A 23,451-nucleotide genomic window follows, 5' to 3' on the forward strand; every position below is an offset into this window, starting at 1 on the left:
GCTGCGACTTGCTATTTAAATCTTAAAGAAGCCGAGACCCTAAGGTGGGGAAATAGCTTAAGAAATACCCCCCCACACTTTTTATCAGAAAAGATTGCATACAAAAGAATACGGGTAATTGTGTATAAAAGGTGAGAAGCAACAAGGATGGGGCCTTGGTCCCCACGCACACGGGTGACCGCTCTGCCTGCAGGGACAGCCCGTCCTCTCTGCCACATGCCCTCTCCTGCCCGGGGACCGGATGCCGTGCCAGCCACATCCCTGTGCATGTCGGGCAGCCGGCGGGAAGGACTTGTCCATGTCTGGGACACCCCCATGTCCTCTACTTGCCGAAGTGGGGCCCGAGCTGCTCATGTTCCACGCCCGCTCTGCTTCTGTTGTAACTGGAACGGCTCGTCACGTCGGCCTTGGACAGTTCCACGGCCTGCGCGGGGACGTGTGGAGCCCCACGCAGGCAGGCGTGTCCAGGCTCAGCCCTACCGAGGGCCCAGCAGGCCTGGGCAGCGTGCTGCGTGCTTCCTCTCCCCGGCCTCACGCGTGGTTACACGGCACGGAGGGGACCCAACACGATGGCCCCACGGGGCAGGGCCCGTGTCTGTTGCTCACGGCTCAGTGTTCTCGGGCACAGCGCACACCCGCTGGGGGCAGGGGGAGGCTTGTGTGTGTCACGGAGGGACTGGGCAAGCAGGCCCTCACTGTCCTCACCTGTGTAACATGCTGCTGAGGGGCCCCTGGCCCGGGCACTCCGCCCTCTGGCATGAGCGTGTGTCAGCCCCATAAAGGGTGAGTTGGAAGTCAGAGTCTGGATCCTGAGAAGCCCTGTTTCCTGCCTGACGAGCATCCCTTGTGATTAGAAACAGAGGGTCAGTTATGGCTTTTCGGGGAGGAAGGTCCCGGTGGGACAAGGGCTCACCAAGCGGCGGCGTGGGCAGCGGTGTCCCTGCCGAGTCCAAGCTCCTTTACGACCAGGGTTCCAAGTTGTAAGAAAGGAAACGCTCCCGGGGCGCCTGGGTGGCTCAGTCGTTAAGCGTCTGCCTTCGGCTCAGGCCATGATCCCAGGGTCCTGGGATCAAGCCCCGCATTGGGCTCCCTGCTCAGCGGAGAGCCTACTTCTCCTTCTCCCACTCCCCCTGCTTGTGTTCTTGCTTTCACTCTCTCTCTCTGTCAAATAAATAAATAAAATCTCAAAAAAAAAAAAAAAAAGGAAACGCCCCCCAGACCAGCCTGGTTCGGTTTCAGGGGCCGGGCTATGGGGGTGCAGACGCCCAGCCGGCTCTGTCCCGGGTACAGGGCCCACGTGGCCCATGCTGCCAGCATTTCTAAACTCAGGGTTTTTCTGGCTTCAGATGCTTTCTCCTAGATTTGTGTTTAAGGGAAAAGAAAGCTAGCCTTCAAATACAGGACATACTTAAACACGGAGTGTCTTCCTGTTCCGTCCTGTGGTTTGAGTCCCTGCAAAAACCCAATCAATCTGACTTCTTGCCTTGTTCTTCCCAGTTGGAGAAGAAGCAGGCCCTTCCGCCATTCCAGCCCCAGATAACCGACGAGTACGGTCTGGACAACTTCGACACCCAGTTCACCAGCGAGCCCGTGCAGCTGACCCCAGATGATGAGTAAGGCCTGGGCGGGGGGCGGGGGGGCGGCCAGGAGGGTCGGATCACCCCGTCTGCCGTCTGCCCTGTCCGGTCGGCCGCGGGCTTGGGGGGCAGGGGCTGACACCAGTCCCTGTGCTCTGCCTGTGCACACAGGGACGTCATAAAGAGGATCGACCAGTCCGAGTTTGAAGGTTTCGAGTACATCAACCCGTTACTGCTCTCCACCGAGGAGTCCGTGTGAGGCCGTCTTCTCTGTCATGGACACGTCTGTGAATGACCCCTTCACTCTATCCTTAACCACAGCGCATGCATGCCAGGCTGGACGCAAGGCTCCAAGCGCGGCCAGGAGGGACACTTGCCGCTGAGACCGTGGACGGGGCGTCCAGCCGGCCCTTCTCGGAGCGGAACAGTCTGGCGTCTGGGCCCGCGCGGCCGGCTTCGTGCTGGAGGAGTTTGCTTCTTGTGCCTGCACCGCGGAGGACCCGTGGTGACTGTGTCCGAGGGAGAAACTGCCCCACGATTTCGAAGGTGCACACTTTCCACAGAAACAGAACTGACCTGCTCCGCCAGGAGAGTTAGCCTATAATGTCCTGAGGAATAAAATGTGCCCATGATGTTGAAGCCTCCCTGGTGCCTTTTTTCTGCGAGCGGCACCTGCCCAGAGTCGCGGGCGACACCCACCCGGGAGGCCCCAGAGCGGGTGGGGTCTGCGCCAAGTGGCGGCTGGGGACTGGGGACGGGAGTCCAAGTGCCCGCAGGGACGCACTGCGATGAAGAATTTACAAATTGGGAACGTTTTCTAAATCCCGGTAGGTTTCTGTTAATATTTAACACGTGTGTCACACCCGTGCGTCGCCATGGTCCAGCGCGGAGGCCACACGGCATCCAGACGGATCCTGCTGCTGACAGAAGCACCCGGAGACCAAAAAAGGTAAGGAAGTTGAAAACAAAATCTGCACAAAATATTTCTGCAAACACTAAGCTCCATGATATCCTGTATTAAATCTTCAAAAAAATATTTTTATCGGTAATAAGTATGCTCAGAATTAGAAAATTTAAAAACATCTGCGTGTAGGTGCCCCTAGCCTTACATAATAAATCTAGAAGACCCACGAACATTCCACCCCGGTTGCAGAGTAGCTTTTCTACAACACAGAGACTTGTCTCAACCAGTGATGCAATTGCAACCGGGAAGACTTGCCTCCAAAGACAGAAATTGGGGACCCCAGAGCAGATCCCGAGAGCCAACTTCTGGGTCTCACGGGGGTCACAGCCCGGAGCTGACATCCATAGCACAGCGTCCGCCCGAGGGCTAGGTGGTCAGTCGGGACTGGTGAGCGGAGCCCTGGGACGGGCTGATGTCACACGGGGAGGGAGAGAGCCCCATGTGCCCAGGAGGGGATAACAAACGGCTGCTGAGAGCCCCCTTGGGCACAATGACTGTCTGTTCCAACAGGATGGGGGCCCTGGATTTGTTGAGACTGAAAGCATTGATTTCTTGCTGCCAAACAGCGGCTCGGGTTCCAGCTGGGCGGGTCCTGTGCAGACGTGTGCACACGGCCGGGCTGGTGGCTCGGGGACACGTAGAGCCATCTGCTTTATAAATTCAAGAAGGGGAAGGTAGCGCTGCAGTGGGGTGGGAAGCAGCAGCCCCAACATTTGCGAGCAGCATGGGTTGTCTGGATGGCCCGTGGATGGAGACACCGTGGCCGTGGCCAGCGCAGTCTGTGGTTGGCGCGGTGAGCGGGCAGCGCCCGTCCCCAGCCATCTTCCTCCCACAGCCGGCGTTTGCGGGCCAAGGCCGGGCAGGCTTCTCGCATCCACTAAAGAAAGACTTAGAGGAACACGCATGCTATTATTTCTGATAAAACTAGGTGTTTCCAGAAAGCAGCAGTTTTGGAAGGTGTTTTTATTTTATTATTTTTTTAAGATTTTATTTATTAGAGAGCGAGCACACAAGCAGGGGGAGCAGGAGGGAGAAGCAGGCTTCCCGTGGAGCAGGGAGCCCGACGCGGGGCTCGATCCCAGGACCCTGGGATCATGACCTGAGCGGAAGGCAGTCGCTTAACCACTGAGCCACCCAGGCGCCCTGGAAAGCATTTTCTAAAAAATAGACTTTTTATAGAGCAGTTTTAAGTTCATATCAAAATTGCAGGGCATCTGCAGAGATTTCCCACATGCCCCTGCCCACACGTACCGCCACCCCTACCCCCACCCTCCCTTCCCAGGGGCCACTTGTGACCGCGGACGAACCGCGCAGACATGTCATCGTCCCCAGGGTGCTGGGTGCACATCTTGGGGGCGCAGCGCAGTTTGGACAAAATGATGACATGTACCCACCAGTGCAGATCATGCAAAGTGGCCTCATCGCCCGAAGTCCCATGTGCCCGTCCGCGGTGCCCACAGGTCTCTCGACTGTCTCTGTAGTTTTGCCTTTTCCAGAAGACCCTACAGGGGGTCACGCAGCATGCGGTCTGCAGACTGGCATCTTTCCCTTGGTCACATGCAGTTAGGTTCCTCCACGGTGTCTTCATGGCTCGTGACCCGCTCCCTGCCACCACTGCTCTGCGGCCACGGTGGGTGCCACAAAAGCCCAGCTCTTCCAGAATCTGTGGGCCGTCAGCACTGGAAGGAGAGCTACCTATAGATGATCTTGTGCCCCGTTTTCCACTGGCCCCGGAAGCCCAACACCTGGCTGATGCGGAATGTTCTGGCACACTGGCCTGCCCACTGTGATGACGCCTGGTCCAGTCCCGCCCAAGTCCCCGCCCGCCCGTGGGTGAGGTGTCTTCCGCCCGGGGTGGCCGGCACTGCATAATGAGCACTTCATCTGGGGAATTAAAACACGGTGTGAGCAGGGTCTGCGGAGGCAGGAAAACGTGCAGCCCCCGCCTGTCCGCAGACGCGGCCAGTTCTGCTCACGAGTCTCAGCTCATGCACCTGGGCCTGGTCCCTCTGCTGAGCAGCTCTGTCCATTCCGGACGGCAGGAGAGCGCTCTGCTTAGCGTCAGCCAAAAAGGGAGAGGAGCCCGGGTTTCGGTCCCGATACAAACACACCACACCAGGAGTCCACACTGACATTTTAACACGTGGCTTCCATGGCGGAGAGGACACGGTTCCGGCAGGGGGAGGCTGGGCCTCCACACTGGCTAGGCTCACCACACCACGTCTTCCGTGCTTTCCGCCAGGCACTGAGCAAGGTGGCCATCGATGTCCAGCAGGGACAGACTGCAAGAGGGAGGAGATGGTCACCCAGGCACGCGAACGCTGGCCACACGCCACCTGGCCGGGGCACCCGCCACGCACCTTCACGGCCTTCCCTGGTGTGACCACCTCACCAAAGGTCAGCCAGAGAGAACCCCGCAACAGTCTCCATAGCTGGTCGGAAACGGGGAAGGTCCAGAGAGGCCCTACGAGCCAGAACAGGCCTTCCCAAATCCTGTTCCCCGGGGCTGTTTCTCTGGGCCAGGCGCTCAGCGCACCTGGATACACGTTCTCAAGGCTCACCCAGGCACCTGCGTCTGGGGGGAGGGGGGCGCCATGTGTCTGAACGAGCCTCCCAGGGATTCTGGAACCCACTCAGCTTGAGAACCTCACGGCTCCCAGGGAACTGCTTGTCCTGGAGCCTGAAAGCCCACCCGGCGGTGCACAGGACAGCGTGAGAAGCTCCTCTGCAGGGCCTCAAGGTCGAGGGCGGCCCTTCCTTGCTCCCTGGCCTGCCCACGGCTGGGCCTCTGTCAGGGGTCCGTCAGAGGGTCACGTCCTCTCTCATGAAAACCGCCCCACTTGGCCCCCCAAAAAGGAAAAGCACAAAGGCTGGGACCCCAGGAGCACGATCACTGTCCGTCCAGAGACGCAGGGAAATGAAGTGGGTGGAAGGTGCGTGTGCAGCTCAGGTCTGAGATCGTGTTTTCTTGACGTGGACGGACCAAGCCCCCTTAGGGAGGGGGTTCAGTGAACCTGGGCTGCCAACCTACAGCTCTGAGGGCTCCGAGGCCTATGGGTTGGCCTCTCAGTGTCCAGTGGGGTGTGGGGAGGGGTCTGGATTCGTGGCACAGAGCACTTTCAGTCCCTGATCTCATCTGACCCCATCAAGGAGGGAGGGCCAGGCAGGACCGTCTCCGATGTGCTTGAGAGCTGTGGGTGGGCAGCTTCTGGCCGTGCCCCAGAGAGTGGCAGAGCTGGGGTGCTCAGCAGGGCTGCTGGTGGACACACTCCCACAACGCGGCCAAGCCCACCGGCTGCAAGCAGCAGTGTTCCTGTGTCCACCCGTCGGCTGGCCTGCCCTCAGCTCCTCGGCCTCCTGCTATTGGCCAAGGCCCGTCCAGAGCCCCCTCCTGCAACCCTTACGCTCCAGACGGGCCCAGCCTCCCTGTACCTCCCTGGGCCTGGCAGCACGAGTGATGACCCCCTTCCTGTTGGGACTTAAATGTGCCCCCCAGCCTGTCCCAGGCCGGCACGTGTCACGGTGGCCGGAGCCCCACCTGCACTTACAGAGCGGAGCTCAGCACACCGGTTTTGCCCCCGCGGCCTTCCCCAGTGGGGCACCCTGGGCCTCTGTTAGCAGCTGACAGAGCGGACACCCCCTTCATCACCATGGCTCCCGCTGGACCCTCTGGAGACGCCTCTGCGCCATGGCCTGAGGCGGTCTGCCCACAGGGCTTCTCCCTAGCCCCAGAGACCTCCCAAGATGTGACCCTTCCTCTGTCCGATCTAGAGCCATCCGGCTCAGCTGGCCAAGTTCACAGGCCAGAGTAGAAAGGCCCGTCCCTGGAGCAGCACTGCACGATGGTGGGGAGCACGGCATCGCCTCTCGCCCTGCTGCTCTGGGCCGCCTGTGCCCCTCTGGTGGCCGCCAGCTGCCCTCGCAGACTTCGTAGGGCTGGTCAGTGGGCTCCCAAGTCCCTAGGGCCCCTGCCTGCTCTCTCCAAGGCTGCCAGGAGATTCTAAGGTCTGGACCGGGTCACCTTGTCTGGGGTTTCCAGGTGGTATCCCTCGGGGGGGGGGGCACCCTCTGGGACCCTTCAGACCCTCCCCCCACCGAGTAAGCGAACTTGGTCTCAGCAGCCCTGTCCCGCACGCAGTTTCTGCAGCAGCTTGCCCAAGACGGGCCTGCCTTCCGTCACACCGAAGCCCGCGTGTGGCCGTCGGCGCGGCTGCAGGAGAGGAGACTCGGCCCAAGAGCCTCCAGGCGTCTGCCTCAGACACAGCAACCCGCAGGGGCCCCGCACTGGCCAGGTTCCCCTCGCACACGCGGGACACAACTCAGCTTCTGGCTTCCCCATCCCCATGTCAAGTGGCCCATGGGAGCCCGTCCTCCCAACCGCCCCCCGAGAGCCCACAGAACACGCGAACCCAGCAGCAAGCGGATGGGGTTTCACACCCCGTTTGTCGAATCCACCACGTAACCATCCGTCGCATCACAGAATAAAGCCGTCCTGAGTGACCTGGAAACGCTAAGGCTTTGAGAAGAACGGTGCGTTCATCCCACAGCACCCTGTCCCCAAAGCACACCCATCACCAGAAGCCCTCGGGTCACCAGTCACCCCCGTGGCCTGTCAGAAGGGCAGAGCGCAGCCTCAGTCTCTGGGTCAAAAATTTCCCAAGAGGGGCGCCCAGCTGGCTCAGTCAGCAGAGCATGTGACCCTTGACCTCGGGGGTCAGGAGTTCCAGCCCCACGCTGGCTGTAGAGTTTACTTAAAAATATTTTTTTAAATAAAAGATATTATATATTAAAACAATTTTTCCCAAGAATCACTAAAAGCTAACAGTTTTCTAGGGAAGTCACAAGACAGTTGGACAGTTTAGTTACCGCGTGCACCTGCCACACCGGGCCCTCCCTCCCATGGCCCAGGTTGTCTCCCTGCCCCAGGGTCCTGAGCATCCCAAGGGCCCGCGCCTTTGTTTGCAGTGACCCATGTGTCCCCAGTCACAGGGCGGACCTGAGGGGTGTGTCCTGGCCCGAGGACCCTCTCCTTTGCAGTCACATGGAAGAACGCGCTACGAGCATTTCAGACACGCTGAGGCCTGGACCCCACTGCGCTGACACCTACTTTGGGGAAAATGAGACACTCTGCCAAGCCTTAATTTAACTGCTTAAGAAACTCAAATCTGCGGTTTTTCTCTCCCTGCTGTCTCTGTCATCGGGAATCTTTCCTTTAGACTGTGTAGAAACGCCAGCATCCCAAAGACGAGCCCCTTCCGGAAGAGGAGAAAAGGTGGGGCACCCTGACAGCTTCTGCCAAGAAAACACATTTCCCGCCAGGGTCTGCAGTGGCGTCCTCTGCCCCTGGGCTTGGTGGACTAGGCGTGAGTCGGGAAGACCACGGTTTTTAAAGAGTGTTCACCGCATTCTCAGAACTGGCGAGCCGGTCGGTATTTGCAACCCACAACCATCCCAAAACACAACTACAGGCAAGAGGCATCGCAGTGAGATGCTGGGTCTGCCAACATTCTGCAAATTCCCCGGTGCTCCTGTGGGCCGCTGAGCCGTCTCCGCCAGGCCCGGCTTGTGGCTCCGCCTGCCGGGGCTTCACCCACATGCACCGTCCCTGTCCCTGTCCCCGTGTGGGACAGCCACCACCTCGCCCAAACCAGGCTGCTCTTGCCTCCCCAGCCCTGGGCTGTGCGGGCACTTCAAGGAGATAAATGTGGGGGTACTGGGCTCACCCCAGCACCGGGCTTTCAAAGCCTTGTTCCCGTAACAACGGTGCAGACTGGAGGAGCCCAGACAGTTGACCACCGACCGACAGGATCATGACGGGATCAAAAGATCTTCGTGGGCAGGCTCTGTGTGCTCATCCGAACCAGGGGCTTGAGGGGGTTTGGTCTGCCGTCAGCTCCGTCGCCCTCACTGTCCAGGATGGTGTTTGCTTCTGGAGGACCAGGGATGCGGCCCGGGACTTGCACACCATGTCTCAGCCACAGGAAATCTGGAGCTGCCCACTTACTAAAACCTGCCGTCCATTCACTGCACCTGAGCCCTATGACCCCCACACCTGTGTCCTTAGCTGTGGGACGTGGCCCACAAGCTGCGCAGTTCGGGTTTAACATCTCAGCAAAATTGAATTCCATTCCCCTTACTTAAAAAAAGATATAAAGAGGGCACCTGGGTGGCTCGGTCAGTTAAGCGTCTGACTCTTGGTTTCGGCTCAGGTCATGATCTCGGGGTCGTAGGATGGAGCCCTGCGTCAAGCTCCATGCTCAGCAGGGAGACTGCTTGGTCCCTCTCCCTCTGCCCCTACCCCCCATCTGCACTCCCTGTCTCTGTAAAATAAATAAATACATCTTTTTTTAAAAAAGGAATATAAAAATATACAATGAGTTCTTAAAGGAAAACAGCATCTCTAGGCACAAAGAGTCTTCTTTTTTAAAACCTACCCCTACGAAGATACCGGTGGGACACTTTAAACAGGAAACTGCTTGGCGACCCACAGCCTGGGGGGGGGCCCTGGAGGCCTGGAGATGGCAGTCACCACTAGGTTCCCTGTGACTTAGAGGTGGGGCTCCCTGCCCTCCGGCTGCAGAGTCGGCTCCAGGGAGACTGCCGCCTGTCCACGGGGCTCCAAAGGACGAGTGAGCCGTGGACCCCCAGACCATACACCTGCGCCGTCTGGCTAACGGGTTCAGTCACTGAGCCCCGCAAACTCCGCAGGCACCAACTACCACCTGAAGAGGCCGAAGCTGAGCCCAAGCACCCCTCGGCCTTCTAAACGTGGCTGTGGCTCCCAAACAGGGCTGGGGTGAGCGGAGGGGAATGGAGGCCAGGCCCCGCGCACTCACCTGGGGGCGAAATCGGCCTGGCACATGGGGCAGCTCCGCAGGGTCGCCTCCCACAGCTGCTCCTGGGCGCCAGGGGTCCCGCGGGGCTCAGGCGCGGAGCGTCGCTGCGGGGACCGGGCAGGGGACCCCGAGCGCCCCCGGGCCCCAAGCAGCACCCGGTAGGAACGCCCTGGGTCCCCGCCTCCCCTCGGGGCCGGTGGGAAGGGCGTCCAGGAAAAGGTCCGGGCTCCCACGGTGAACACCTCGGGGGGCGCGGCGCGCTCGGGACCCCGGCCGGGCTCCTGCCAAACGAGGTCGTCGGGCCGCGTCAGCCGCGCCCGGGCGCCTCCCCGGCCAGGGCGCCCGCCCCACTCCACACCCGGCCTCCCCGGGGGCCCCCCCACTACGCACCGGGCCGGGGAAGGCAGGCAGCGACGGCAGCTCTCCGTCGGGGCTCAGATCCGCGCTCCCAGCTCGCAGCAGCTCCGCCCACGGCCGCGCGCACTCGCCGCTATCCCCCGGGAGGGGCCCCCCGCGGCCGCTGGGGGTGCGGGGAGAACTCAGCGGGGGACCCGGCGGGGGCGGGGAACCGAGTCGGGTTCCGGGAAACACGTGGGCGCGGGGCCCCGGAGCGGCCAGGGGACACCGGCCTCCCCCCTACCCCCGGCCAGCCCCCCTACGCCTCTGCCCCCCCACAGGCCTCCCCCCCACCAACTCTCCCGGCCCCCGGCCTCACCCGCCCCCCGAGGACGGCCTCCGGCGGCGCAACCCCTGCCGCGGCCTCCGCGCCGCCTCCATCCGCCCCCAGCCGCGCGTCCGGCGGAAGTGAGCGGCCCGCCGGGGACCCCGCCCCCGACATAGACCCCCCCCCCCCCCCCCCCCCGCTGTGGACCCCCCCACCCCCACCCCCGCGCCAAGCTCCTGTCTCAAGTGCGCTGTGGACCTGGCCGCCCCCAGCCCCGCCAGCGCGCCCCGATCCCTCCCCTGTGCGCGCTGGAGCCCGCCCCTGGCCGCGCACCCCCACCCCACAGTCTGCTCCTGGGGCCCTGAGGCGGCCTCCCGTTCGTGACACTGTCGGAGGGGAAGGTGTCCTGACCTCCACATTGGAGGAGAGGCAGGCCACGGTTCCTTCCTGCACCAGAGGCGGGACTGAGGTGGGGGAGGCCGACCGGCCCTGAGGGGGCTGATGTCCAGCTGAGGAAGGGATGTGGGGGGACCCATCTGCTGTCTTCCGGAGGCTTGGGGTCTGCAGAGGCTTAGGAGGAGGAACTGGGCACAGAGTCAGGCTGCAGGATCCCTTCCCCCTCTGCCCCTGGAAGCTCCCCTCAGTTAAAGCCCACCTGCCCCATGCCCTGGCTCTCCACCTCCCGATGCCCTGGACAGCTCCCAGCCTCAGTTTCCAGCTGTGTGGAAGGGGATTCGGCCTGTCCTTCTTAGGACGATCGTGTTTCCCTACTAAAGGGAGGAACTTGGTTTTCGGAGTTAAGAAAGAAAAGAGAGGCAACAAAGTCCAGGTGGCCAGCCTGGGGGGGGGGGGTCGGTCCTGGGCCAGGGTCCGGTGCGGCGGGGGTCCTCCAGGGCTCTGAGGGGCTTCCCTGAGACTCGGGGCCCAGGTGCTCTGGCCGGGCGACCACTCCATCCACCACTTGGTGGCAGCAGATGCCCAGGGCACTGTCGGCCACTCATGATCCTGCAGAGCCAGTGCCCGGTGGGCCCCAAGGTGAGCCCCTGGGTGACCCCCACCCTCACCAGGGCTGGAGTGTGTAGGGGGCTGGGTGGCAGAAACTCCCCTCCATAGACAAGCAGATGTCACTTGGGGTCCTGGGACTCCTTGGCTCTTCCCAACCCCAGCAGCTTTGGGCTCTGCTCTGCACCCCCTTCCTCAGGGGCTCCCACAACCCTGTTCCAACCTCCTCACCTTGGCCCCTCTGCAAGCCACTGTCCTGCCCTCCTCCAGTCCCAGGTCTTGGGCACCCCCCCTCACTGCACACTCCAGTCCCAGGGCCCCCCATCCGTGAGTCAAGGTCATCCGCCTGTGGCACTGAGGTCACCCTTCATCCGGTTGCCCGTGCAGACCTCCACAGGGGGGACAGGCTATGTCAGGGATTGTTCTAGATCCTGGAGACCTCCAGGGGAAGGAGACGGGGTCCTCACCCTCAGAACCTGCCAACCAATCGAAAACAGAACCCACGTGCATAAAAGAGCAGAGCCACCACACAGGGTGGTCCTAGGAGCCCCTGAAGGAGGTGGCCTGCAGCTGGGCCTGCTCCCAGGTGAGGGCAGCCCAGATGTGAGGCCTCCCTGGTAGGGCTCAGTGCAGTGTCCGGCAGACCCAGGACTGCCAAACAGCTTGTGGCGGGAGCTCCCAGACACGGGCCCATGGGCCCTGGCTTCAGCTTCGGCAGCTTCAAAGCCTTAGGGGGGGGGGGGGCGCCACCGCATGTCCGCAGTCTGGCCATGGGGACACTCAGAGGGAATGGCGCCAGGCCTCCCCGCGGCAGAGGAAGGTACAGCCGGGCCTCAGAGAGGCAGCGTGCACTCAGCTCTCCGGCCATGCTGGGAAGTTGCGTGGGGACATCTGTGTGAGCAGCTACTGCGCCTGAACAGGGCTCCGGGAACTGGACACTGGAGTCTTCAGCATCCCAACCACTCCTGCCCCTTCCAGTTCCCTTCTCTACAGGCCTCACACGGCCCCGCTCGCTGACCGAGAAGGGCAGAGCAAGGCATTGGCAGGGAGGGGTCCCAGATGGGCCCCGGACGAGGGCTGGCCTGACGGAGCCTGGCCGTGGCCTACGGCACAGAAGGAGCGGGGCGGCAGGGGGCACCCTGCTCCTTGGCCTCGGCCAGCCCGGGGGCCTCGTTTGCCCTTGACTGCCAAGGGCGAAGCCCGGGCCCCCAGGCCAGGCCTGCGCTCACTGGCAGAACAGAGGCCCTCGGGGACTGGCCTTCTGGGGGCAGCCGAACTGCAGCCATGTGTACAAGCTGTCCTCCCGGGGGCTTCTCCTCTCTGGTTTCACCGGCCGCTGGGGATTAGCTCCGCCATCACGGCTGGCACCCTTGGTCTGGGCTACCTCCACGGAGCACAGAGCCGGGGTGAGGCGCCAGGCGAGCGGCAGGTGCGAAGCCCCGCCCCCGCCGCCCCTGCCTGCACCAGGGCTGTCTGGAGGTGGAGTGCGGACGACCCCACCGCTGGGCCCACCTTGTCGCAGCTGTCCCGGCGTCATGGGCAAGACGCAGCAGCCATGCTGGGGCTGGAGGCTGAACGGTTGAACCTGACTGAAAGCCACCTGCGGAGGTGACTGGCAGTGAGTGGAGCTTCCCTGGAAAATGATTTCTGATTGGTTCTGATGCTGGAGCTGCAGACACAGATTTTTATGAGCCCAAATTCATGTTTACAAAGACCATTTCAGCCATTCCCGAGAGGCCCCCCTCAGGCAAAGCAGCAAGTGCTCCAGGGGCAGGGGTGGGGGGCCCCTCCCTGCAGCCCACTCTCTCTGCTCTCCCTGGCTTCATCCACAGGGAAGTGAGGGCGCTGTGCGTGATGACCTAGAACCCCCTCCCTGCCAAGGTGCCCGTCCCAGCATTGGGCATGTGTGGCCAGCCTATCCGGGGCCTCTCCCTGCCCAGCACCTTCCACTACCAAGGAGCAAAGGTCTCGGGTCCCGGTGCTCTCAGAGCCAGGGTGGGGACGGGTTCCTTGCTCCTCTGGCCAGTCTGATGCCCCCAGGAGCCCAGCTGGGGCTCCCCATCAGCTTGAGCCGGGGAAACCCTGTTAGCCAGACCCTGGCCTGGGTCCAGCTGGAGTGTGGTCTAAGCCCCACTTAGCTGCTCTGCACCCTCCTCGGACCGGGTAGGGGCTGGTTCAGCCATCAGGCCACTGTGCAGATGGGGTCAAGATGGCAAGGATGGACAAGAACGGGGACTGAGGCTGGCAGGCATGACCTGGAAAGCCCTAGAAAGCAGAGTGGCCTTCCGACTTCTAGGTGACCCTGGCAGCGGGTGGCACGCGTGCTCATGGCGGGGGTTGCCACCTCCTAGGCCGAGCGGCCCTCAGGGTGCCCTGGCCGGGCCTGCTCACCAGGTGAGCGCACCAGGAACGCTGGGCTGCCTCCTCCGCAGAGCCGGGCCTGCGGGCGAGTCCAGGCAGTGGGCTACCCTGGGCCACACCTGCCAGCCGGTGTGTGCCAGGCGGGCCAGCGCGCTGGCAGCCAGGCAGCAGCATTCGTGGGAGTGTGCGGTGCCAGGCAGACAGGCCAGATTGAAACAGTTGCCTGGGAAACGTGGCAGGACCCGTCGGGCAGCAGAGTGCGTGTGTGGGGCCCACTCACCGGCTCGGGAACGAGGGCTCCGCAGCCTTCTCAAGGCATCTCCTCCCCATGGGGATGGGCGTCCATGGCTGAGACCCACCAGTGCTCAGCAGGCTCAAACCCTGGGCTGCCACAGCCTCCAGCCGCACCCCAAAAACCCCAAAGCCAGGAACCAGCTGGGGAGTTGGCACAGGAGAGATGGCGGCCCTGTCTCCACGCCCCCATCCCAGCCACCGCCTCTCTCCTGGACAAACCCCTCTCCCAGCGGTCCTTTAGAAACTGGCCGAGAGGTCCCCACCTGCCCCACTGTCCACTCCCTTCTCGGCGGCTGCCCTCTGCCCAGTCACACCGGCCCTTCCTCTGTCCTGATCCAAGTCTGCAGCTCAGGCTTCTGCCCTCACCGGTTCGCCTGCAGGTGGTAGCTCCTGCTGGCCCTTGGGCTCTGCTCTGGTGTCCCCTCCACCGAGAAGCCTTCCTGACCCATCCGAAGCTCCTCCGCAGGCCCTCCCTCCACCTGGCGGGTGCTGCTGGGTTGTTCCGCCCCGAGAATGGGAATTGTAGGCTGGGTGTTTTCTGCCTTCCCAGGAGGGTGAGCCGACACTCTGCCCCCAGAGCGTCCCCAGAACCTCAGGGAGTGCCAGCCCAGAGGGACCCAGACTGAACTAGTCAGCCAACCCTGAGGGTGAACCAGGGGTGGAGGAGATGGAAGTCAAGCAGAGACCAAGCTTTGGGGATACTGGGGGTTAAACAGCGTTGAACGAAATTCCGTGTCTGCTGGGAACCTGTGACTGTGACCCAGTTTGGAAGCCAGGTTTTCGTAGATGGAATCTGGTTAAGATGAGGCCATATTGGATTAGGGTGGGCCCGCAATCCGGTCGGACTGGTGTCCTCCTAAGAAGAGGGGAGCTTGCACACAGAACCACGAAAACACAGAGGCAGGGCTGGAGCCGTGCAGCTGGGAGCCCAGAAAGCCGGAAAGGGCAGTAAAGACCCTCCCCAGGGCCTTCCGAGGGAGCAGGGAGCGTGGCCCTGCCCACACCTTCAGTTTGGACTTCTGGCCTCCGGAGCCGTGAGAGGACTGGTTTCTGTGGTTTCAGGCGGCCAGTCTCGGGTCATTCGTGCAGCAGGCCCAGGACGCTCTCCAAGCCGCCAGCACCAAGTTCGGTCTGGTCACCACGGCGGGGAGGGGAGCAGCTGGGCATCCCGAACCCCCCCACCCCTGGGTCCCGCCAACCACCCCGCAAAGCAGAGAGTGTGGCCCAGAGCAGAGCCAGCTCAGTTTCAAACCCATGGCTTTCCTGGGAAGGGCCCAGGATGGGCGACCCTGGGCCGGAGCCCCTCTGGGACAGCCTGGCTTCTCGGCTCCATGGGGGGCAGCTCTGCCCATCGGCTGCCTGCTTGGGGCAGATCTGCTGGCTGGAGCCTCGACTTCCTGAGATGCCAGGAGGTCCCTGTGCCTTCCAGGCCCCGGACCGGGACCGCAGCCCCCAGGAGCCCCGGCTGTGTCACCCCCATGTCTGTGTGTGAGAGCTCGGACCTGGAGAGGTCCCATCCCCTCCCCTGGAGGTCCTTGGGCTGGCTGCCCGCGCACCTGCTGTGGCCCACAGTGCGGGGTGGGGGTGGGGGGCTCTCCGTCAGAGGAGCTGTTGGGCCCCAGCCTTCCCTCCTGCCCCCTCTCCCTCCTCACTCTCCCTGCTCCTCCCCTTCCCTTCCGCCTCTCCCCTCCCCTCCTCCCCCTCCTCTGCCCTCCTCCTTTCTCCCTCTTCCTCTCCCTCCTCCCTCACCCCTCTTCCCCTTTCCCCTCTGTCTCCCTCCTCCCCCTTCTCTTCTTTTCCTTCCCCTTCTGTCCCTTTCCCCTAACCCTAACCCTCCTCCTCTGCCCCCTTCTCTATTTGAGGGCACAGAAGCCTGGGCCCCATGTGGAGACACAGAGGCTGGGTCAGGGGTCAGCGGACTTTTATTTGACCTCTCTGGCAATAACAGGTAGAGGTCTTTGGGGGCAGGGGTGGGGGGCACAGGCAGGGAGAGCTGCCTCTCTCCTACCCCACCCCCAGGAGTTAGGGACCTGGAGTAATTTCACTGGCCTCTGGGTCTTACTGGGACCCTTTGGCCAACCAGAAGGCCAGGCTGCAACCAGGGGTCACGGGGTCATCAGCCTGCAGCACAATGAGGGACACCAGTCCCAGCACAGGGTCTGTCTCCCCTTTCCACTTGCCAGGTTTGGGGCAGGAAGCTGGTAGGGACATAACCAGTTTTTGTCTGGTTGGGGGAACCGGGCTGGCGTTCTGACCCGAGACCCTTGGCTTCACCCTCCAGGAGGCAGGAGCAGCGGGAACCTCCCCAGGGCCCACCCACCCGCGGGGCTTCTCCTGCTGCCCACCCCTCAGGCCAGAAGACAGCCCAGCTTCCCGGGGATCCCGTCTGAGGCCTGCAGGGGCCGTGTGGCTGGTGGGAGCCTGTGGACTCCCCAAGCAGGGGGTGGGCACCCAGGCAGGCAGCTGCCCCAAGCCCCCTTGAGCCACTGAGATGGGCCTGCCCTCTGTCCTGCTGCTCAGTCACCCCCCGCCCCCGCCTGGGGGCCTCCAGCCCCTAAGCCGCTCTGCAGACCTCAGTCGAGGAGGCATGGGGGAGGGGTCCCGGCCAGAGCAGCGGCCCCTGGAGACAGCCAGACCCCAGTCCCCGAGGCACCTTTGGGCCCATCTGGCCACTCAGAGGTAGGAGGAGGGACTGGTTGGAAAAACCCAGAGGGGAGGGGGCGGAGGGAGAAGGGCACTGGGGTCTGGAATGTGGGACCTGTTTGGGGTTGCTCTTGGCACTCCAGGATGGCACAGGTGGCACCCCACTCCACTCCAGGGAGTCCCCCACCCCCAGCCCGCCCCCAGTCAGAGCTGGAAGGACGGACAGAACCAGCTGGACCACCGCAGAGGCCGGGCCAGGCAGCCCCTCTCCTCCCACGCTGCTTCCCTCGTTTCCCCAGGGAATGCTGGGGCTTCTGCCGCCCAGACTCTCCTCACGCACACGGCCGGTCGGGTCTCTGCCGCTGGTCACCCCACCCAGGCCAGGGCAGCTGCTCCCGGCGGTCCGGCGGCCGCGGCAGACGGGGTCACCCTCGCGGGGGCCGGCTTGCCCTGGCACAGTCCCCCCCTTCAGGGAGGGGACGGCGGCCCGCTGGGGTCTGAGCAGCCCTGTCCTCCCAGCGGTGGGGCTGGTGGGCCCAAGGCCCTGCCTGAGGTGGAGGTGGGGACAGGTCCCTGCTTTCTCAGAGCCCTGCCAGGTGGCAGAGCATGAGGCTGTGGCAGGGCTGGGTGGGCGAGAGCTGCTGGGCCTGTTCTCAGTGAGCTGCTTCCCCCACACTCTGCCCTGTGAGCAGCCACACTGAGGGGCCTGGGATCTCAGGCCATGCTCACATCCGGGGCCCAGCCCGATCCAGCCCCATTTACAGACAGGCCCACCGTGGCCCGGGGCCATCTGTCCCTGTGTCCTAGACCACAAGACCGTGAGCAAAGAGCTGACGCTTGAACCCAGCCTTCCGTCACTGCTGCCTGGGCTCCAGGTCTCGCTGACTCAGGGGCAGCCAGGGCCCTTGCATAGGACGGATTGAGGTCACAGCGTGAAGGGAAGTGTGGGGTGCTCTGAGTACCCAGGAGACCCAGCCCAAGGCTGGGCAGACCCCAAGGCCCACTCCTGTTTGGGGGCTCCTGAGCTTCGGAGGTCCCCCTGCCACCCCCCAGACCCTTAAGGGATGACTATCCCCCCCGGCTCTGCGCCCACCCCCAGTGGCCCTCTCATCTGCCGCAGTCAGCCTCCTGAGGCCCTCGCCGGCAGCCCCAGCTGCCCAGGGTCCACTGACTTGCAGCCCACAAACGTGGCTGACGATCCTCCGGCACGCCCAGCCCTGGGGGTGGGGGGTACTCCTCCTGCGAGTCTGTGCTGGCTGGGGCTGCAGTCTGCAACAGAAGACCCTGAAAGGAGTCGAACTAGCACAAGCAGCCCCGAGTCTCCTTCTTGAGGGGCTGCCCCCACCGGGATGTGCGCTAGGATGGTCAGTCCCCCCGAGGAGCAGCTTCTCTTCCCCACGGAACGAGAGCATCTGGCTTGGGGGGGCGGGGGGGGGCAGAACAAGGAAAAAGCCACCAAGACCAGTGGCCAGGGAGGATGCTGCCGAGGTCCTGGTCCGCCAGGGCTTTAGGCCATGGGGCCCCTGTGGGGACAAAAAGAGGCCCCGGAGGCCTGTCACTGCCCAGCAGTCTCACGGAGGGCCCCAGCCCCAGGCCCCCCGAACGCCCAGCGGGTCCAGGAGTGCATGGGCGCATGGCAAGGTGACAGTGGGGGTATGTTCCTGCTGCACTTGTCCCCACTGCCCCGCAGTTTGGGGAATAGTGGGGACGGATCTGTTTGCCCCTGGCCGCTGACGCCCTGCGGCCAGGAGTCTGTGACATCAGCCTGGGCCGCACCACTCCCGCCGCCGCCCCGGCTGTCACCTGCAGGCCCTGGCCTCTCTCTGCTGGTCACTTGTCCCTGACCTGCCTCCTGACGCGCCCCTTCTCAGACCTGCCCTTGCCATCCCGGCCTTTGCTGCCCCAGGTCGCTGGGTATTTACAGCAGCCCCGGGAAAGCGTGAAAGGAGGTGGGTGCGGTTCATTGTAACAGTGGGGGTCATTGTAACCCAACATGCCCAAAACATCACGTTTCGACAAGGAACTCACATACAGATGATTAGCATGTTGTCGCCCCTTCTCCGGTTCACATGAGACGCCTGGAATCCAGTGTGTGCTTGGCACATGGAGCGCAGCTCCCATCGGCCACGTTGCAAACGCTCGGGGGCCACGTGTGGTGGGGGGTGGCTGTGGCCGGGGCGGGGGCAGCGGCATGAGGAGCCTGAGGAGGCTCTTGCCACGTGCCCACTGGAGCCCGTAGTCTCCCTCCGGGCATTTTCTGCCACATCGAGGCTGCAGGCTCCAGCGAGGGTCTCCTGACTGTCCCCCAAATACCGTATCAACGTGCGGGGATGTTTGCCCCCCATCTCGGCCTTCTGTACCCCACCTGCTGGTGGGCCTGGGCCCTGGAAACGCCGTCCTACAGGAAACATGGGAGTCCTGCTGGCCTCAGTTTCTCCAGAACTTCTCAGCCTGGCTGAGAGCTGGCGCCATGGGAAGGGGCGCGGAGCCCAGCTGTCCCAGTCGGTGTGGGTTGCTGTCACAGACTGCGGGGGCTTGTGCCCCACAGAAACGTCTTTCTCACATTCTGGAGGCTGCAAGTCTGAGACCAGGGGGCTGGCAGGGTCGGTGAGGTGGGGACCCTCTCCTGGGCGACAGGAGATGAACTTCTTGCTGTGTCCTCACATGCAGGGAGGGCCAAGGGAGCTCTCTGGGGTCCCTTCTGTAAGGGCAGTAATCCCACTGTGGGGCTCCCCCTTATAACCTACTCACCTCCCACGGTCCTTACTTCCCCAGTTTTGGAGTAGGCTTGGACATGTGCGTTTTAGGGGATGCACACATGCCGACCATCTAGCCGGCTTGGCCCCCAGGTACTCTGCCACCTCCCACTCAAGCTGGGAGCAGGACCCCTAGGTCCAGGCGTTGATGCGCAGTCACACGCACATTGTGGAGGGAATATCCTTATTCTGTCCAGGCCCTTTGCCAAGCTCACAAGACAGGTCACGAATTCAGAAATCTTAAGGAGAAAGTTCAAAGCGAAACAGTTTATCTTTAGTGAAAGGACAGTGGCTGAGGTGGGAAAGGGGCTCCCTTTGAGCATCTTCTATCAACTGGTATTACTCGGTGAGGGCGAGCCCCCCACTCCACCTGGTGCTGGGGGGCCCACCCAGCAGGTATTCAGGCCCCCCAGGGGTACAGCCAATCAGAAAAAACTCTGAGGTTGGGGAAGGGTGGATTTTTCCCTGGGAAAATGCATATTTGTGGGAAATACATTATCTTAGATTTGCTAAATGGGTGAGGGGTGGGGGCGGCTTCTCGCCCGGCGTGAGGATCTGGGCCCTGAGCTCAGGGCAGTGTTCTGGTGGGGGAGACAGGCAGACCCCACGGAACATGGGGACCCAGGGTGGAACAGAAGGCCTCTCCCCTTGGCCATTCGGAGTGGAGCCCTCCCCCAGCACCCCTCAACCTTCTGAGGTGTGGCTGGCGGACCCCTGGAGCCGGGAGACTGCAGGGCGGGAGTTCGGGGGGCCCTGTCCTGGCTGCGGCCCCGCCCTCCTGCGCCCCCGACGCCCGGGGCTTCATCCTCGCTCCCTGTGTTCAGGCCTCAGCACTGCGGGGGCTGAACAGCCACAGATGGGGTGTGTGTGTTCGTGTGTTTACACGTATGTGTGTCCTTGTGTGTGTGTGTCTGCATGTGTGACGCGATGTGTGTACATGTCTTGTGCTCTCTTCCCCAGACCTGGATCCCAAGGCTCCTCCTGACCAGGGTGTTTCCCACAGGGGAAACTGAGGCTGGAGGGGCTCAGCCACGTGTCCAGTATGTGTCTTCCAGCCATTTGGCCTCCAAGCTCCTGCTCCCATGGGCTGGGCGCCGTGGTGGAGCGCAGGCTCTCAGGGCAGGTCCCCGGGGGGAGCCTCTCTGGTGAGAGCCAGCCCTCAGACCCACCTCCTGCCCCCCTTCCTCCCTCTCAACTGTGCCCTCTCTCCCTGCCTTTCTCCCTCTACCCTTCCTGGCAAGCAGATTGCAATCCAAACTTGTTGTTAACTTCTCCCCTGCAGCCCTTCCAAGTTAAACATTACTCACGGAGATGAGAGCCGCTGGGCAGCGCTCGGCCTGTGGAAGTCTGTGGAAGGTGCTGGGCCAAGGCCAGTGCCAGGCCTGTGGCCACAGGACCCTCCCTGCGGTGTCTGTGGGCTGCAGGAGGGGGGGCTGAGGGGGTGGCAGGCTGGGCAACCTGCACCCTGTACCCACATCCCTCCAGCTGCTCACCCAACTTTGAAGGTCAGGGGCAGGGCTGTGGGCAGGGGGTCCCTGGGCCAGGTGGGGAGGGGCTGCCCGGGACCACCGAGGGGCTAGGCTTGGGCCAGGTGAGGGCCCTCCTCTTGGCTGTCTTTCCAGCTCCGTGCCAGGCTGGGGGCAGGACTGGGGACAAAATGTTCAGAAGAGCCGTCTCAGCTGCTTTGAATCGATTCTCTGTACCCAGGCCTCAGTGTTCCCAGCAGCAAAGTGGAGGCAGGGGGTGCTGTTTGCTGAACTTCCCTCCCATTCACCGCCCCCACAGCTGTTCTGCCCCAGCCTGTCAGTGATGGGGCTGTGGTGCTGGGGGCCTCTCAGGCTCAGAGCAGTGCCCCCCAAGACCCTGTCGTCCCCTGGAGGAGCTAAGCTGGGGGTGAACAGCAGGCTTCGTGTCATCTAAGGGCCCACCCCAACCCTCCTCCTTACTCCCCTGCTCTGCCCCTTCCACATGGACCCTGACCCGAGCTCCTGCCTCAGGGCCTTTGCACCTGTGGTTCCCTGCCCAGAATGCTCACCTCTTACCCATTTTAGGACTCTGCTGAAGTGGACCTCATAAGGAGTCTCCTCTTGACTCGGCATCCTGCCGACCTCACTCTGGTCTATTCTTTGTAAGAGTACATGTCGCATCTCATATAGAACATACGGAAATTTCATTTTCCGTGGTCTCCCATGAAACTGTAAGCACTTGAGGACAAGAACTTTCCCCTGCTCCTCTCCCAATAAATGCAGGTAGGTCCTGGATAAACTTGGTGGAAGAAATCAATTCCGGGGCGCCTGGGTGGCTCAGTTGGTTAGGCGACTGCCTTCGGCTCAGGTCATGATCCTGGAGTCCCGGGATCGAGTCCCGCATCGGGCTCCCTGCTCGGCGGGGAGTCTGCTTCTCCCTCTGACCCTCCCCCCTCTCATGCTCTCTATCTCATTCTCTCTCTCAAATAAATAAATAAAATCTTAAAAAAAAAAAAAAGAAATCAATTCCACATCCACACCTGGCACGGGGCCTCCCCTGTGGACACCATTGCCCCTGGGCGCCGGAGCCCCCTGACCGGCACCTGGATCTCAGCCTGGGCAGGACACGTCTGGCTGACCAGAGCTCAGCCCAGGGGCCTCCCGTGGGGCCTGGCAGGGGCCCAAATGCTCAGGTCAGGAGGAATGGGTAGGGGCGGTGGCGGCCCCAGGAGCCTGCGCGTTACATAAACCTGCAAGGGGGAAGAGCAGAGCCACACAAAGTCCGGGCATGGCTGCCTGCAGGTGCTGGGGGTGCCCTCACCCCACTGTTCCAGGGCCACGAGCTGCTCATCTCGAGTTTCACACCCTTCACGTGAAGTCTGCTCTCCTGCCCTCCCTGTCCAGCAGCGCCCCAGACCCAGGGTCCCCCTGCCTGTCCTCCGTCTGGACAGAGCCTGCTGGAATAGGTGTTTTGCTGGACGAGCCTCATCCACCTCCCACTTCGGGGGACAGGGCAGCCTGGAAGGGCCTCCAGGGCCTCCCCCCGGCTCCGTGCCCCGGGACGGGCCGTAGGACGGCGAGCCCCTGCGGGCGGGGTGGGTCAAAAGGCCCACCTGCACAGCCAGCTGCACCCTCCACACGCCTTTCCGCGAGTGTGTCTGTGTGGGGCTCCGGAGACAGGGCCGCCCACCTGTCTGCCTCGTGCCCGGGCCTGCGAGCGTGCCTGCCCACGTCAGACAGGGGCGAGTTGGGGCTTCGTCCCTCCGATGGAGCAGGAGGACAGGAATGTGAGCCTCGAAAACACCTTCCAGTACCGTTTCTGGGAGGAGAGACGGTGGATAACAACACAGGGATGTTGGCAGGATGGAGTGTGGCCTAGGCCAGGGGCTGCACCGCCCCCCAATGCCCCCTCTGCTTCGCCTACTCCACTCCCTTCTTTGAACCCCAAGCCCCGTGTCTGCTTTCAGGGAGGGGGGAGGCTGCTGGGGGTAGGGCTGGGGTTTATTTTGTTGTGGCCCCTTGGGGTGATGGGGAAGAGCAGACTCTGCTTAGGGATGGGACCCCGGCATCCTGGCAGGCAGGTGGCAGGCCCGCCCAAGCCCGTGGGCTGCTGGCCCGGAGGGAGAGAAAGGTCCTGGCCCCAGCAGGGGGTGGTACCCCCGGGCAGAGCTTCCCACCCCCGCAGGCCACCAAGGATACTTCCAGCCACTTCCACTGGGGAGAAAGTGAGTCCCCAGCGCAAGCGAAGCAAGCCTCCGGGGTGAGGTGCTTCTCCAGGTGGGCGCCCACGACTCAGGTAGCCCACACTCCCACCCGGTCCCAAGCGCCCTCGTACTGGGTCGGGGCTGATGACAGACCCCACGCTGGGCGTTACAGGGACGGCTGGGTAGAGTGTGGCCCAGACAGACACAGCCTGGTGACCAACTGTCGGGGGCCTGGGCCCCGGAGAGCAGGCCCCAGCCCCCAGTGCAGCTGCCCGATCAGGACCCAAGTGTGGAGTGTGTGGCCCATGACAGGCCTGGACAGGGCGGCCCCCATGCGGGAGGGGGCCGGATGCCCACGGGCACAGCCGCGGGGGCTCAGCGGACCAGGCCACAGGCCCTCTCGGCACTCCAGCCACCTCCGAGGCCCTCCGCCATGGTCACCGGTTTCTGATGAGGGAGCCACAGGGGCTTCCCAGGCCAGACAGGCGGCTGCCCCGGCAGCCAGCAAGGCCTGGCGCCGGCCTGCCCCTGCCTCCCCAGCAGCTAAGGCCCGCGGCAGCTCCCACAGGGCAGCCAGCATGGCAGGGAGCCCGGAGCAGGAGGGAGGGCCGCCCCTGGGCCTGTGCCCTCTGCCACGGGGCTCCAGCAAGGCCACGCCATGGGAGGGCCAGGGCCGTGGCCACG

General features: G+C 63.1%; 2 protein-coding genes across 2 annotated transcripts in view; one reads left to right on the forward strand and one right to left on the reverse strand.

Annotated features, from left to right (window-relative positions):
• The window catches only part of PRKCZ (protein kinase C zeta), a 103,532-nt gene extending 101,322 nt beyond the window's left edge, over positions 1-2,210 (forward strand). The window contains exons 17-18 of the mRNA XM_021683360.2: positions 1,498-1,613; positions 1,749-2,210. Of these exons, the coding sequence (XP_021539035.1) occupies positions 1,498-1,613; positions 1,749-1,836 (204 nt within the window). The 3' untranslated portion in view covers positions 1,837-2,210. The remainder of the gene's footprint in view (positions 1-1,497; positions 1,614-1,748) is intronic.
• A 1,605-nt stretch (positions 2,211-3,815) lies between these two features.
• FAAP20 (FA core complex associated protein 20) lies at positions 3,816-21,196 on the reverse strand. Its single transcript, XM_044913807.1, is given in 7 exon segments — positions 3,816-4,823; positions 9,378-9,658; positions 9,768-10,013; positions 13,524-13,610; positions 13,612-13,679; positions 13,764-13,839; positions 21,140-21,196. Coding segments are annotated over 7 exon segments (888 nt in total). The 3' UTR covers positions 3,816-4,750.
• Between the last annotated feature and the right edge of the window lie 2,255 nt (positions 21,197-23,451).

The sequence above is a fragment of the Neomonachus schauinslandi genome, chromosome 4 (genome assembly GCF_002201575.2).
Source record: "Neomonachus schauinslandi chromosome 4, ASM220157v2, whole genome shotgun sequence".
Taxonomy (NCBI): domain Eukaryota; kingdom Metazoa; phylum Chordata; class Mammalia; order Carnivora; family Phocidae; genus Neomonachus; species Neomonachus schauinslandi.